This window comes from Lepisma saccharinum, chromosome 1, assembly GCF_977018435.1.
Source record: "Lepisma saccharinum chromosome 1, izLepSacc3.1, whole genome shotgun sequence".
NCBI lineage: Eukaryota > Metazoa > Arthropoda > Insecta > Zygentoma > Lepismatidae > Lepisma > Lepisma saccharinum.
In genome coordinates, this window is record NC_139229.1 from 2641246 (window position 1) to 2655517 (window position 14272).

At 36.6% G+C, this 14272-nt stretch overlaps 1 protein-coding gene across 2 annotated transcripts in view; it reads right to left on the bottom strand.

Annotated features, from left to right (window-relative positions):
- The window catches only part of Mapmodulin (acidic leucine-rich nuclear phosphoprotein 32 mapmodulin), a 44034-nt gene that overhangs the window by 15748 nt on the left and 14014 nt on the right, over positions 1-14272 (bottom strand). For both annotated transcript variants that reach the window (XM_083128401.1, XM_083128410.1), the window contains exons 2-5: positions 13085-13228; positions 9902-10021; positions 8077-8189; positions 6652-6749 (exon numbers count right to left, since the gene is read on the bottom strand). In XM_083128401.1, coding sequence (XP_082984527.1) covers positions 6652-6749; positions 8077-8189; positions 9902-10021; positions 13085-13228 — 475 coding nt within the window. The remainder of the gene's footprint in view (positions 1-6651; positions 6750-8076; positions 8190-9901; positions 10022-13084; positions 13229-14272) is intronic.

Below are 14272 nucleotides of genomic sequence, written 5' to 3' on the forward strand. Positions count from 1 at the left end.
TGGATGTTCAGCCACTATATTTCTTCCATTTTTCAAAATTTTAAAAATCTAGCATCATATTTGCAAACAGCGACGTAGAGAACGTTCGATTGATTGATTGATTTAATTTATTTTACTTCGCGTTTTATGCCTCTTGGCTAATTTGCGAAGATGGGGATGAGTGATGAAATTATGAAAGTGATGAATGGACATTCACAAACAACCAAGCCCGACCGGGATTCGAACCCGGGACCCTTGGCGTCGCAGCGCGATGTGATAACCACTCGGCCACAGGGTCTGGCAGAGAACGTCCGAATAGGAACATCTGCAACAATACCACAAGGATTAACACTGCTGTTAAAGAATATCTGAAAGCCATTATTGTCACTAATGCAGGGCCAAAAAGTTCAAAACAGCTAATTTTAGCAAAAGAATAGGCAGATTGGCAACACTTCTCGTTGAGTCTGCTTGAACAACAGACCCTGCCATGCGCAACAAAATATAGTCCACTTTCTAACTTGTAAAAATAGAACATTCCTTCAACACAATTGTAATTATCGTACTCTAGAATTATCATAACCAATATTTAGTATGTAAATGAACTCCAGGTTGTCATAAATACACAAGACGTGACAATTTTTACTCTGGGTACAACACGCATGCGTAAAGGCTGGGCAGGCGGGAGGGAATTTCAGTTTGTGCGAGATGGATGTTGGCTACGTTAAACACTGCAGCGGGAAACCGTTGAAGAGCGGCGAGAAACAAATTGTATTGAATGTGTTCGCAAAGTTTTGCGAGAAATATCCCACTATGGTTATACAGGACGTGATGAAATTGACATCTGAGTTTACTGGTGTGTCTGTTAAGAGTATAAAATCTGCGCGCAGTGAGGTTCTAAATAAGGGCATTTTAACAACACCAGGGAAAAAGCGTCAACGTCAAAAGCCTGTGTTACAAGTTCAGTGTGATGAGTTTGCGAGAAGTGCCATCCGTCGTAAGGTTCATCACTTTTTGGATAGGAACGAAGCGGCAACAATAAATAAAGTGTTGGTGAGTGTGAATAGTGATCCGGATCTGCCGAACCTTAAGAAAACAAGTTTCCACAAACTTCTGAAAGAAATCGGCTTCGAGTTTGTGCAACGCAACAGAAAAAATATTATTGTTGACCGAGAAGACATATTGTTGTGGCGTCGGAACTACCTGAGGAAAATACGCGAATACAGGGGGGAGGGGCGAAAGTTGTATTTCCTTGATGAAACGTGGGTGAATGAAGGTCATACTGTTTCTAAGGTGTGGGTAGATTCTGCCGTAAAATCTAAAAAACAGGCTTTCCTCTCAGGATTAACCACAGGACTAAGAAACCCGACCGGCAAAGGCAGACATCTTATTGTATTGCATATTGGAAGTGAAGATGGATTTTTAGAGGGTGGGGAATTCATTATGGAATCTAAAAAAACTGTAGATTACCATGAAGAAATGACAGGTGACATTTTTAAAAACTGGTTAAAGAAAATTTTACCTCTCCTTTCACAGAACAGTGTGATCATATTAGATAATGCATCCTATCACTGTGTTAAGTTGGAACGTATTACTAACAAGCAGTGGCTTAAACATGATATTATTGAATGGATGGATGCAAAAGGTATCGAACGCAGGCCAAACATGGTGAAAGATGAACTCATAAATGAGATAAAAGAGGCGAACATTCACCACGTTTATGATAAGTTTGTTGTGGATTCAATGGCTGAGCAGGAAGGCCACACGGTGTTAAGACTCCCTCCTTATCATTGTGTCCTGAATCCTATAGAGCACGTTTGGAGCCAGGTAAAGGGTCATGTTGCTCGGAACAATAAAACATTCAAATTGAATGACGTCAGAACTTTGCTTCATGATGGTATTAGGCTGGTAACTGCTGAAATGTGGAAATCGTTTATACGCCATGTGGAGAAAGAAGAGGAACGCTTCTGGGAATCAAATTACATGTGCGACACGGTTGTTGACCGACTTGTTACACTGTTCAACAATGAAATTTTTACAGAAAGGAAAATGCCCAATCTTTATAGATTTTGGTACGCTGAATTCGAAAATGACAATAGTTTTTGTTTTTTAGTTCCCGTTTTTGAGATAAAGTAAAAAAAAACAATCTTAGAGATTTTGGTACGCTTTCGTACGTTTTCGTGCTATATGAAGTTTGTCACGTCCTTATTTCTGTGTTTTAGCTCTCGTTTTCTTGTTATTTCAGGAATGCCAATGAATGCTGTGTTTCACGCAGTTATAAGATACGCACATTGTAATGTGAGGCGGCGGCCTTGACCACATCCTCAGATATACCGATCGGTGAACACGTGCTCCGCGTGATACGATTACGTGTGTTTTGTTTCTAGCTAACACAGTCTGAAATTGCTTGCCTTCCGGAGTGCTCCATTGTGTATTGTGACGTGAGTTTCTGAATTACTGTGTGGAATCAAAACTGCTGTTATAATGCCCCGCAGATGTGTTAATAACCCCAACAATTTTTGTTATATATGTGGAGATGCAATTTTTGGACAAAGGAAGCGAACATTGTCAGAAGCAGTGAAAAAAGCTTATTTCCTATATTTCGGGTGCCGTGTTGGGGACCAATCAAAAGCATGGGCTCCTCATGTTTGTTGTACGACATGTTCATCAACTCTAAATGCATGGATGAAAGGAAAAAAAGTTTCCATGCATTTTGCAATGCAAAATTTGCAATTTTGGCGCGAACCAACAAACCACGCAACAAATTGCTACTTCTGCTTGGTGCGTCCGCTTAAGGATTGAACAAGAAAAATAAGAGCATCATACAGTATCCTAATATACCAAGTGCGATGCGACCAGTGCCTCATGGAATGGGTCTTCCAGTGCCAGATCCTCCAATAGCCACAACAATAAACTTTTGTAGTGACAGTGAAGATGAAGACCAGTCAGATACATGCCATCCTTCCACATCTAACGATCCCACCTTTACACCAACATCATCTAGTGAAATGCACAAAATCACGCAAAGTGAACTCAATGATCTTGTTAGAGACTTGGACCTTCCAAAACATAAAACCGAAGTATTAGCTTCTCGTTTAATGGAGTGGAATCTTCTGGAAGATAAAGCTCGAGTATGTACTTTTCGCCAACGTCAAAAGCCACTCGAAAGGTTTTTCAACGCAACAAACGAAATGACATACTGTACGGATGTTGAAGGTTTGATGCAAGAACTCAATATCTTATACAAACAGGACGATTGGAGACTTTTCATAGATGGTTCGAAAACTAGTTTGAAAGCCGTGCTATTACATAATGGCAATGTGCTTCCTTCCATCCCAGTGGCATATGCAGCCCTAGCAAAGGAAAGTTACATCATGATGAGAGGTATTTTAAACAGCATCGACTCTGATAAGCATCAATGGCTCATATGTGCTGATTTAAAAGTCATCGGTATGCTTATGGGTCTACAAGGTGGGTACATTAAGTACTGCTGCTACATTTGTGAGTGGGACAGTCGTGCTAAGGATTTACATTACAAACAGAAGGACTGGCCACGACGGCAAGCTTTATTGCCTGGCAAGAAAAATGTCTCATGGGAGCCACTTGTAAATCCCAGTAAAGTCATGTCACCATCACTACATGTGAAGCTAGGATTGATGAAGTCATTTGTAAAAGCAGTGAATAAGAGCAACGAACGAGCATTTGAATACTTGCGTGTAAAATTCCCTGGACTGAGTGCTGAGAAGATCAAGCAGGGAGTATTCATTGGTCCACAAATACGTAAGGTCCTTGGAGACCAGCAATTCGAGTGTATTCTCGGTCCTGATGAGTTAAACGCGTGGCAATGCTTTCGGAAAGTTACGTCATTGTTCTCGGGCAATGAGGAGGACTGAAAATTATATTGAACTTGTGAATGACCTTATATGTGCCAATAAGAAACTGAAATGCAACATGTCAATCAAAATGCACTTCATTCACTCACATATTGAAGTTTTCCCTGAAGATTGTGGGGCGTTTAGTGATGAACATGGTGAGAGGTTTCACCAAGAAATCTCTGTAATGGAACATCGATACCAAGGAAGATTCAGTGCTTCAATGTTGGCAGATTTCTGCTGGACTTTGCAGAAAGATTCTCATCTTCCCCATAAGCGGAAGGCGAAGAGAAAACGCATGTTGTAAACAAGGTAGCTGTTAATAGTGTATCTTTAATTTAACTAAATTGACTAGCATTTCATGTACTTAGTCTAAAGCACTTTGATTTATTTTTTCACATTTGTGAATAGGTTACATTTTACTAGTTTGCATTGTAAAAACTAGTCTGACAAAAATGATGTGATATATGGAATAGAATATGAAAAATATATGTATCAGTATTTCAGTAGCAATATAAACTTCAACACCCTGTATCTTAAAAACTAGAGCCATTCGAGAAAAACAAACTCCATATTTGTGATCAGTGCATCGAATTAACCCCAAAACCACTGTCAATTGTTTGGTAAGTAAATGTGTGTTAGGCAGTGCTGCGCTTGTTCGACTATGGCCCATTATAATATGTGAAGAACATAAAAGTTTCAATAACTTCCAAACCTGAGCTAATCTAGATTTTTAATTGTCATTTTCAACTTCAGCACACTCAAATCCATATAAATCAGCTATTTTGGCCTCTGTAAAAAACAAAAAGTTAAAATTTGTTGTCTAGTGTTATCAATCCAGCTGATAGCAGTAGCGGCGGCACCAGCGGTGAAGGGGAGGAATCTATGGAAGGAATCGACTTTCTATCTGACTCTGCTTAGGCAAGTAAAACACTTTTATATCTTCAAATTAAATTCTTAAGTACAGAAGTTCAGCTTATCTTGTGAATAGTTATAGTTTTCCTTTTTATTTAATTTCTCGTAGCTTGCAACATTGCTTTCGCGCCAACTTTCTCTCACACGTGGTGGAAGCAGCAGAAGCTTTACGATCATCCAATCGCTGAAGCCTGGCGGAGTAATACCTTTGCCCTTGTGTTTACAGTGCAGTCCCTTCTAAGCGCGGAAAAAGTATAGATGTAGAACAAGAAGTAATTAGATGGGAAGAGTTAAAGAAAGCTATTAGTAGAATGAAACTAGGAAAGGCAGCTGGTCATGATGGCATTGCACCAGAAATGATCTAGTATATGGGAAAGGAAGGAGAAGATCTCTTGCTCAGAATAATAACTCAGAATAATAAATGTGGCATGGAAGGAAAAGCAAATAGTGAAGGATTGGGAAATATCAATACTAATACCAATATATAGGAAAGGAGATAACAGGGAATGCGGAAATCAAAGGTATTTCACTACTCGTGTGCCTGGCAAAGTCTATTCAAGAATTTTGAAAACTAGACTAAGACAAGAAATCGAGGATAAATTAGAGGAGACACAAAGTGGATTCAGACCAGGTAGAGGTGTTCAAGATCACATATTTACAATAAGGCAAATAATAGAGAAAGTTATAGAATACAATAGAGAATTATACCTATGCTTTATAGATTTGGAAAAGGTTTTCGATGGGGTGCCATGGCAATTGCTATGGAAAACTCTAAAGAAAAACAATGTAAACAAACAATTAGTAGAAGCAATACAAAGTTTCTACAGAACAAATAGATGTTATGTCAGAACTGGCAATAACAGATCAGAGGAATTCATAACATCAACAGGAGTAAGACAAGGTGATATTTTATCCCCATACGTGTTTATCATTCTGATGGATGATGTTCTGAAAGAAATAAAACCAAAGATGAGAAAATTCAAAGTAGGAAATTGGAAACTAACTGTATGAACATGAACTTTTATATGCAGATGATATTGTATTGTTTGCAAATTCACAAGCAAACCTACAAAGAAATTTAGAAATAATAAATGGTAATATGTCAAAGAAATATATGAAAATAAACAAAGATAAAACAACTGTGTTAAGGATAGGGAGAATAGAAAAACCCTGTATAATAAGCCTTGAAGATTCAGAGCTGAAACAAGTACAAAGTTTTAAGTATCTAGGTGTTAAAATCAATAGTAATGGAAAAATAGATGAAGAATTAAACACTCGAATAAAGAAAACAGATTATATTATGCCATAAACAAAGGATTTTTAGGGAAAAAGGAAATAAGCCAAAAAACAAAAATGATTGTGTACAAATCAACTTATGTACCAACATTGATATATGGAAGTGAATCCTGGATAATTAATGAAAAACAAAAACAAAACTTACAAACAGTAGAAATGAAATATTTGAGGAGAACAGTGGGAAAGACCCGAAGGGACAAAATCAGAAATCAAACAATCAGAATAACATTAAACACAAAACCAATATATCAGGATGTTGAGCAAGCACAACTCAGATGGTTTGGACACCTCAGCAGAATGCCTGAACATCAAATACCTAAACAGGTATGGGAAGCAAGAATGGGAGGATTGGGTGCAAAGAGGCCGAAAGGAAGACCACGTAGGACATGGAATGAGGGAATGAAGGATATCCTGAGCGGGAGGAACATCTCGTGGAGTGAAAGAAAAAAGTTGGCAGAAGATCGTGACAGATGGCGAGCTCTCTACAAAACCTCAACACCAATCGGTAGAAGAGGATCGGAATAAGTAAGTAAGATCTAAGAAAGATAAATTCAAATGCAAAAACAAAACATCTGATGAAAGAGAAACTCACCCTCGTCCCCTTCAATCTCACTGTCATCATCTTCGTTTCCATTAACTTCATCTTCTTCACCTTCACTATCTTCTGCTTCCTTCTCCTCCTTATCTAACCTGAAACAAAAATATCAAATTGGAAAGACGAAACACATATAGTATTTACTCATGTATAATGCACAGGGTTTTCTAAAATTTTTGCCCCCAAAAACTGTCGTGTGTATTATGCACAGATTAATTCAGGTAGCCAACATGAAACCACAAAGTGTCATCCCATGATTTTGTGACACTTGCATTGTTAGTTGGGTGAGGAAATAACTCACCGAGTACAGCAAATCATAACAATTTTCATCTCGCTTTCTACTAGTACAGTAAATAAGATGGTTAAAGAGTGTAAGCTTTGGGATGCTAAACACAGTGGAGGATGGGGGAAGGGGGGGAGGTGGCATGGGTTGGAGACTTGTTTACACTAGAGGATATTCTCCTCTTGGTCCACATAGCAACAGCTTTATGACCTACAACTAAGAAAGCAATTTCTTAAAACTGGATTGTACTGCGCATTATAGGAGATATAATTGTTTGTCACTTTTCCCAATCAAAAACTAGGGTGTGCATAATACATGCGTAAACAGGGTATTAATCAAAGTTACCTCAAGCAAATGATTAATACAGGATAATTCAAAATGAATGGCACAAAAATAAACCATACCTGCGACTGCTGTAATGAATTTAATTCACAATTATCGATATAATATGATAGTTTAGATTTTCAGGTTTCATCTGGCAACACAAACAAAACAAGCAAAATGGCAGCATCAATGAAAGAAAATGTTTCTAGAATATGCAAAAACTTCATCGGTAACCGCTGTTACTATGTATAACAGAGAAATGCTAGTCACTTAATGTCCGCAGAAACGTGTACCAAGTAACTTGATGAGTTGACCTTTCATGTTATGTCGATTGATTGATTTAGTTTATTTTACTTCGAGTTTTGTGCCTCTTGGGTAATTTGCGAAGATGGAGATGAGTGATGAAATTGACGAATGGACATTCACAAACAAGCAAGCCCGAGCGGGATTTGAACCCAGGACCCTTGGTGTCGCAGCGCAATGTACTAACCACTTGGCCAAAGAGTCCGGCTCATGTTATGTTGAGAATTGTGAATTACATTCATTACAGCACCCACAAGTATGGTTTCTTTTTGTACCACTCATTTTGAATTACCATGTACTTGAACAAGCATGCAATACTCCAGATAAAATGCAGCGGAACCCTGAAGATTCAGTGCATAATGCAGGAAAACGGAAAGTCGGGGCTCCACTGTATGCATACTTCATGCCACAAAAAGAATATACTTTAAATACATAAACTGACTGGTCAAAATGCCAATTATCATACACTATGTGAATGCTTAATTGATTACAGATGAAACAAAGATACTTACTCATCTAAATACTTAAGACTTGGAATGAGATTAAATACTTTTTCTCTGTAATTATCTATTTGTGTGGCTTCATTATTAAAAAGGTCCAGATTCTTCAGGTTTTTGAATTCTTTCTGAAAGGATAAAAGCAAATAAAAGTTAACACTGTTCTTAAATGAGATGAACAAATATTATTACACACACACACACACAAAAACGCAAGTTAACCTATGACATTTTATTGTCACAGCTCACACAAGACAGGGAAACCCTAGAAAGAGCTACAGCAATCTTGTGATCTGAAATAGAAATGTGTGTTATTTTTTTTAAATAAATTAAGTGTACCATATGCAGAAAGTTACATTTCCTTACTATTACAGGGGTATTACAAGTGTCGCCACATTAATAAGCTAAAATCACATGCTTGATATTATGACAATAAAGTTAATATATTGTCACATTAAGATTTGAAATAGTTAGGCTAAGTTCAGAGTTCCACATTTGTGCAATAATAATAGTTATGGTCACATGGTTACTCCAAATTTATTTATATAATGCAAATAAATGTGTGTGAAATTGTTTTTTGAACTAATCTTAATATATATTATGTTTAAAAAAGCCAATTTGTATATTAGGACAAAATTATCAAATTGTGCAATATTTTGAATTGACAAGTTTTTTTGACATAATATTAAAAAACAATATCTTTAAACAGATGTGTTCTCTCAAACAAGCAAGATAAGAAACATTCAAATTTATTGAAATTGCATATATTTGCATCAAGGTTCATATACAGGGGCCAACTCTAAGATTGTTCAGTGTATAATATGATGTCATTCTTGGTATTTTGTAACATACAAAAAATTGTAATTGTAATTGCTAGATAAGTATATTGTTATATACATGACAAAAGAGCTGTAACATCACAAACATCAAGGCTGTTCAGCACTTAGTGACAAAAATTTAAAAAACAATTGAAGACTACATGCTAAAAATCTTTCTTGAACTAGTTCCTCTGATACTAGTTGTCTGCGGCCATTGAAAAACCTCAGGATGCAGTAAGAATAAGTACAAATGTAGCAATTTGTGATAGCTTTATATTTGTACAAATATAAAGCTAAGTCTTTAAAAGATTATACTTTACAAGTTAATCTTAAATAGTTTTCATGATTGGGAAAAGAGAGACGCGGTAGTATATAAATACGGAGAAACTAGTACTCACTTTTATCCGCGAAGCTGTTTTTTCTTCTTTTTCGATTAATTTCAGTGGCCACTGCCACCATCCTTGTTGGAACTTGCTGCGCTGTTGCTTGCAGCAAGTTCCAACGAGGATGGTGGCAGTGGCCACTGAAATTAATCGAAAAAGAAGAAAAAACAGCTTCGCGGATAAAAGTGAGTACCAGTTTCTCCGTATTTAAATAGTTTGTTTAAAATATATAGAGGCATTTCTCTCATAATTGAATCTTGAAAGAACTTTGATAATGGCATAATCTTTTAAAAAAGATTTGGAGCTTGTGTAATAACCCAAAAATGTATGAAAAGTGCAAAGTTTAATTTGAAGCAGGGAATTCTTATCTTACGTGGGGAGACCCACAAGAAACTGGAGTAGTTCGTCACTCTCATCCTCAGGGTAAAGTCCAGCTTAGAAACCTTGGAATCTCTTCCACAACTCACCTGGTGACAGCCCAAGAGAATCTTTTCATCATTCGTCGCCAGGAAAGCTTCAAGACTTACATCACTTTTCCTTGTTCTTAAAGATTTGCATAACCATTATTTTGCACAGAACAAGAAAATCTACAATCTCAATAATAGTACATACAATTAATTGTGATTATAAAATACTCACCAAAGGTTCTAATGTTTCAAGATCCTTTATTTTGTTGCCACTGAGGTTGAGGTGTGTCAATTTTGGACTTCCATGCAAAAGATTTAGACCACCAGATATTCTGTTATCACTCAATTCCAACTGAAATAAGAATTTTAGTAAATCAATCAATGGTCATATTACTGACAAATTTATGCACTATGAATAATTCAAAAGCTAGCACATGAGCATACTGCAAAATATTTTGCGAACTGTAGTCACGAGGATAATTTTAAAAAAACGTGATTACTTATGTCTACTAGAGATGGGCCAATATGAAATTTTGGCAGATACCGATAAAGTACCGATATCGATATTCTACCGATGTGATATAAAATTATAAATTGTTCTTGAAGAACCTGAAATGTTCATTGATCTCCTTAATAAATGTGTGTTTTGAGGTGACTGCATTGCAAAAGAAGTTGTATATTTAGACAATTACTCTTTTTAGAAAGTAGGGCATCTAGATTATCCAAATAAATTACAACAAAATGACAGAATTTTGCACTAAATTATGAGATTTTTCGATATATCGGAACGGCAAAATACTCTGCATTTAAATTTATTAATAAACCGATATGCCTATATCGGCTGATACCGATAGAGTACCGATTAATCGGTCCCATCCCTAATGTCTACCTATATTATTGTGGGGCATGAGGCAGGATACTGTCTACCTTCCTAATAGTCTCCGGCTGAGTATATCACGTGTTGCCCAATTTCTGGATATTCTCTCATGCCATCAGTGTAATTTTTTATCTGTATGTCACTGAGGAACCACACAGACCTGCACTGTCATTGATGGTCATGAAATGACGTTCTTGTAGAGGATCTTGAAGCTACTTAAGCAAGTCATAGTCTGAAGAATTCATGTCCAGCTAAAAGGTAAGGATCATCATGCCAAGAAGGCACATTGAGGGGATATGGGGTTAGAGTCCACACATTCTCAATATTGGCCATTTTGGAGGTGATGTGAGCAGCACCATAGCTCTGCCAGTTTTAAACCTAGGTGTCCATTGATTTGAGGCTGGGTAAGCCCCAGAAAAAATCCCACCCCTAATCCAACAACTCAAGCAGCTGCCCTACAAAATTTGCAATATGGCATGTTGAGCTGTGGTGCAGCACAATTGGATGTCTCGCCAGAAGCACTGGTTGTTTCCCCAGAAAGTTAATGCCAACTTCCTTCGGTACTGTGTGACAAAAGAAAACTACTTTGTAGTCATAGGCAACAAGAAACAATTTAATGTTGTTTGGTTGGAACTTTTGTGGTCAGTATGGCAAACCACTTAGACACTGTGCCTCATCACCATAAGCTTGCACAAGTTCTCTGCGACACTTAACAGCATTTACTTCAAGTGCAACTTGAAGTCTGATGAACACAATTTGTCCATTATAGTTTTCTCAGGATGGATAAGAATATTGATTTAGAGGGCTCAACACAGTGCTGCCACCAAACATCAATCTGTAGAACTACAGGGTGGTCACTCTAGGACCATGATAAAATTCCAGTTTAATTCCCAATTTTAGAGGCGAGATCAGGGGTAGACAAAACTAAAAATAATTCAGCCATCAGCCCCTTTTCCTCAGGAGACTGCAATTTTCTTTTTAAATACTAAGAAAGCCATCAATCCAACTAAGATAAGCTATGAAATGTGATTTAAAACGTTTATTTAACCCTCCAGCGGGCACGCAGGGTCACTCCACAACCACTTTATTTTGCTGGCACCAACCTACCACCCACTTTCCTATTCTTCCATTGGAGTTTCTACTATCGTTTGAAACTAGCCTCTAACAGAGCTTACTTTCCATTTGTCTGCATTCTTGGGGTGGCAGTCTCCCCCTGCACTTTCTCGTGTAACTAAAATTTTAATTTCCATTATATTCTTTTTTGTTACTTTTGTATCTATTATTAGTTTTATCACTGATCACTACCATAGCAATGAAGTTTGATTTTTATTTAATATTTATATCCATTCATCATGTCATTTATCGGATAAACAACAACTTCCTATTGTATGTGTGAAAAGAAATAAACATTTGAATAACACAAACATAGTATGCAAGAACCTTATTATTGGGCAATAGAAAATAAACAAATATATTTAAAATATTTTAACTAAAAGAAACATTATGTAGGAACAACAAATTATTATTGTATCAGTGCAAATAAATAAACATTTGTAAACTAAGACACAAATAACATTTCCAAGAATCTTATTATTTTCCAAGCAAAAATAAATAAATATAAATATGCATACATTCAAAGATACATCTATAGTATATAAGAACAACAACTTTTCATTGTAAGAGTAAAAATAAAAATAAATAAAAATAAACATTTGTACATTCAAAGACACAAATAACGAATGTAAGAACATGTCTAAATAAAGGTATACACTTATAAATGTAAAAGAAGCAAATTTTTAAACGAAAAGCTGCTGGGGTGACAAAGTCCCAAGCGCAGCTGCTCATGTTATAAAATATAGCATGCCTGCCGGAGAGTTAATTAATGCAAGACTGAATTAAAAGTAAGTAATTCTTGTGTTGGAATGGCCTTCCTAGGAAGGCTAAACTGGTAACAGCATGAATAACCGTGAAATGCATATATGGCAGACTTCACCATATTGCTGCATATTTTAAAATTCAACTAGCAGCAGCAAAAAATTTTATAATTGCATGTTTATTATCAGATTTAATAAAACACATGATGCAGAAAACACAAACATTAAAAAACACATACTGTACTCGTTATTAAAAAAAAGGTAATCGAAATGTCCATAAGCAAACTCCAAATATTACAAAAAAAATTAGAACGGAGGTGAAAATATTCAGGTGATATGGCACCCTTATTTTTCTACCTGGTCGAGATAATAAATTTTATGGTTGGCAAATTCTAACTTTCAAGAATATTTTTTTTTACAAGAAACTTGCAGTGAAACAACTGATTAGACCTACCACTACAAGCAACCTCAGAATCCCTTCTCCCCAAAAGCAGCCAGCAGGGAGTTAACATAATTGTTACGTGCTGTGAAAGGACACTGGAAGTTATCTTGGCTGAGTACAATACGTTCATTTTCACAAGGCAGTGAGCCAGACAATGCCTATGGCACTGTCAAGTTTGGTTTGGTTGTTAAGTGGTATAAAAAATATAGAAAATCTCCTTACCTTTCTAAGATTGGGTAACTTAGGAAATCCTTTCAAACTTGTGAGACCAACGTTGATCAAGCTGAGTGTTTGCAAATTGGCAAACTCCTCTGTTAAACCTACTATACTTGTACTCCTACAGTTGTCGAGATTCAACTCCTTGATCTGAAATACACAACATGACATTCATTACACTAACGATAGTACACACACATGTAATAATTTAAACTGCACCAAATACTTTGCCTCTTTTTCATGTTTATGTAACAGAAATATTGGAAACACCCTAGGGAGGAACGTCATTTTTCTCATTTTTTAATAAAAATTTTCACTTTAAAAATCGAAAAAAAAAACAAAAACAGATGGTACCTGACAGCAGCAACTTCAAAATTTATGAATTACTAATTTTATTATGTTTTTAGCCTTTTGCAGACTGAAGCAGAATGTTTTACAGGCATGATATTTTCGAACTTGCCTTGAAGTACAAACAAATTCCGGTATGAAAAGAAGAAGGTCCTGGAATGAAAGGTTTATTTTTTATTTTTGCAAGATGTAATTAATATTAGATGACCACAAACAAAAGAACCTTCGGACACAAGCCATTGCGCATCTTAAGGCTCGGCTGGACCTTAACATATTACTGAGATAGGTTCAATGCTGTGGATCTGAGTGTCGTGATGAACCAGCTTTATGTGCATACCTCCCATCTGTGGCCATGTGCCGTTACCCGCAAGGAGGAGAGGTTCACCCCACCACTTGTAACCTTGCTTTTCCATCTGGTTGTGTCTTGCCCAGGCAAAGGTCTTGGGACAGGGAACTGCATTCGTTCAGTGGCTCCTTTCAAATAGAAGACACAGTCATACAATTCAAAGTGAATCATCAATAATTATTAAGTTTCCACAAATTAAGTCAGTTTACAAGACTGATCCAAAACAAGAAGACGCGTTACTGTAATTTAAAATCTTCACCTCTGTTTATACATATCTACAGGGAGGTTATTTCAGTCGTTTACCGCAACACCGTCGGCCGCTCAACGGCGCCTTCATGCAACAGGTCCCAGCAAATTGAGTTACAGGAAGTCCGTAACAGAAACAGCTTGTTTTGTAATGTTTCCACTTTTCACAATTACAGTTACCATTATAACTGAAATAAGCACATACCTTGTCGTAAGGATGCTGGAAAAGGTGTCCTCCCAAATACAAATATTTC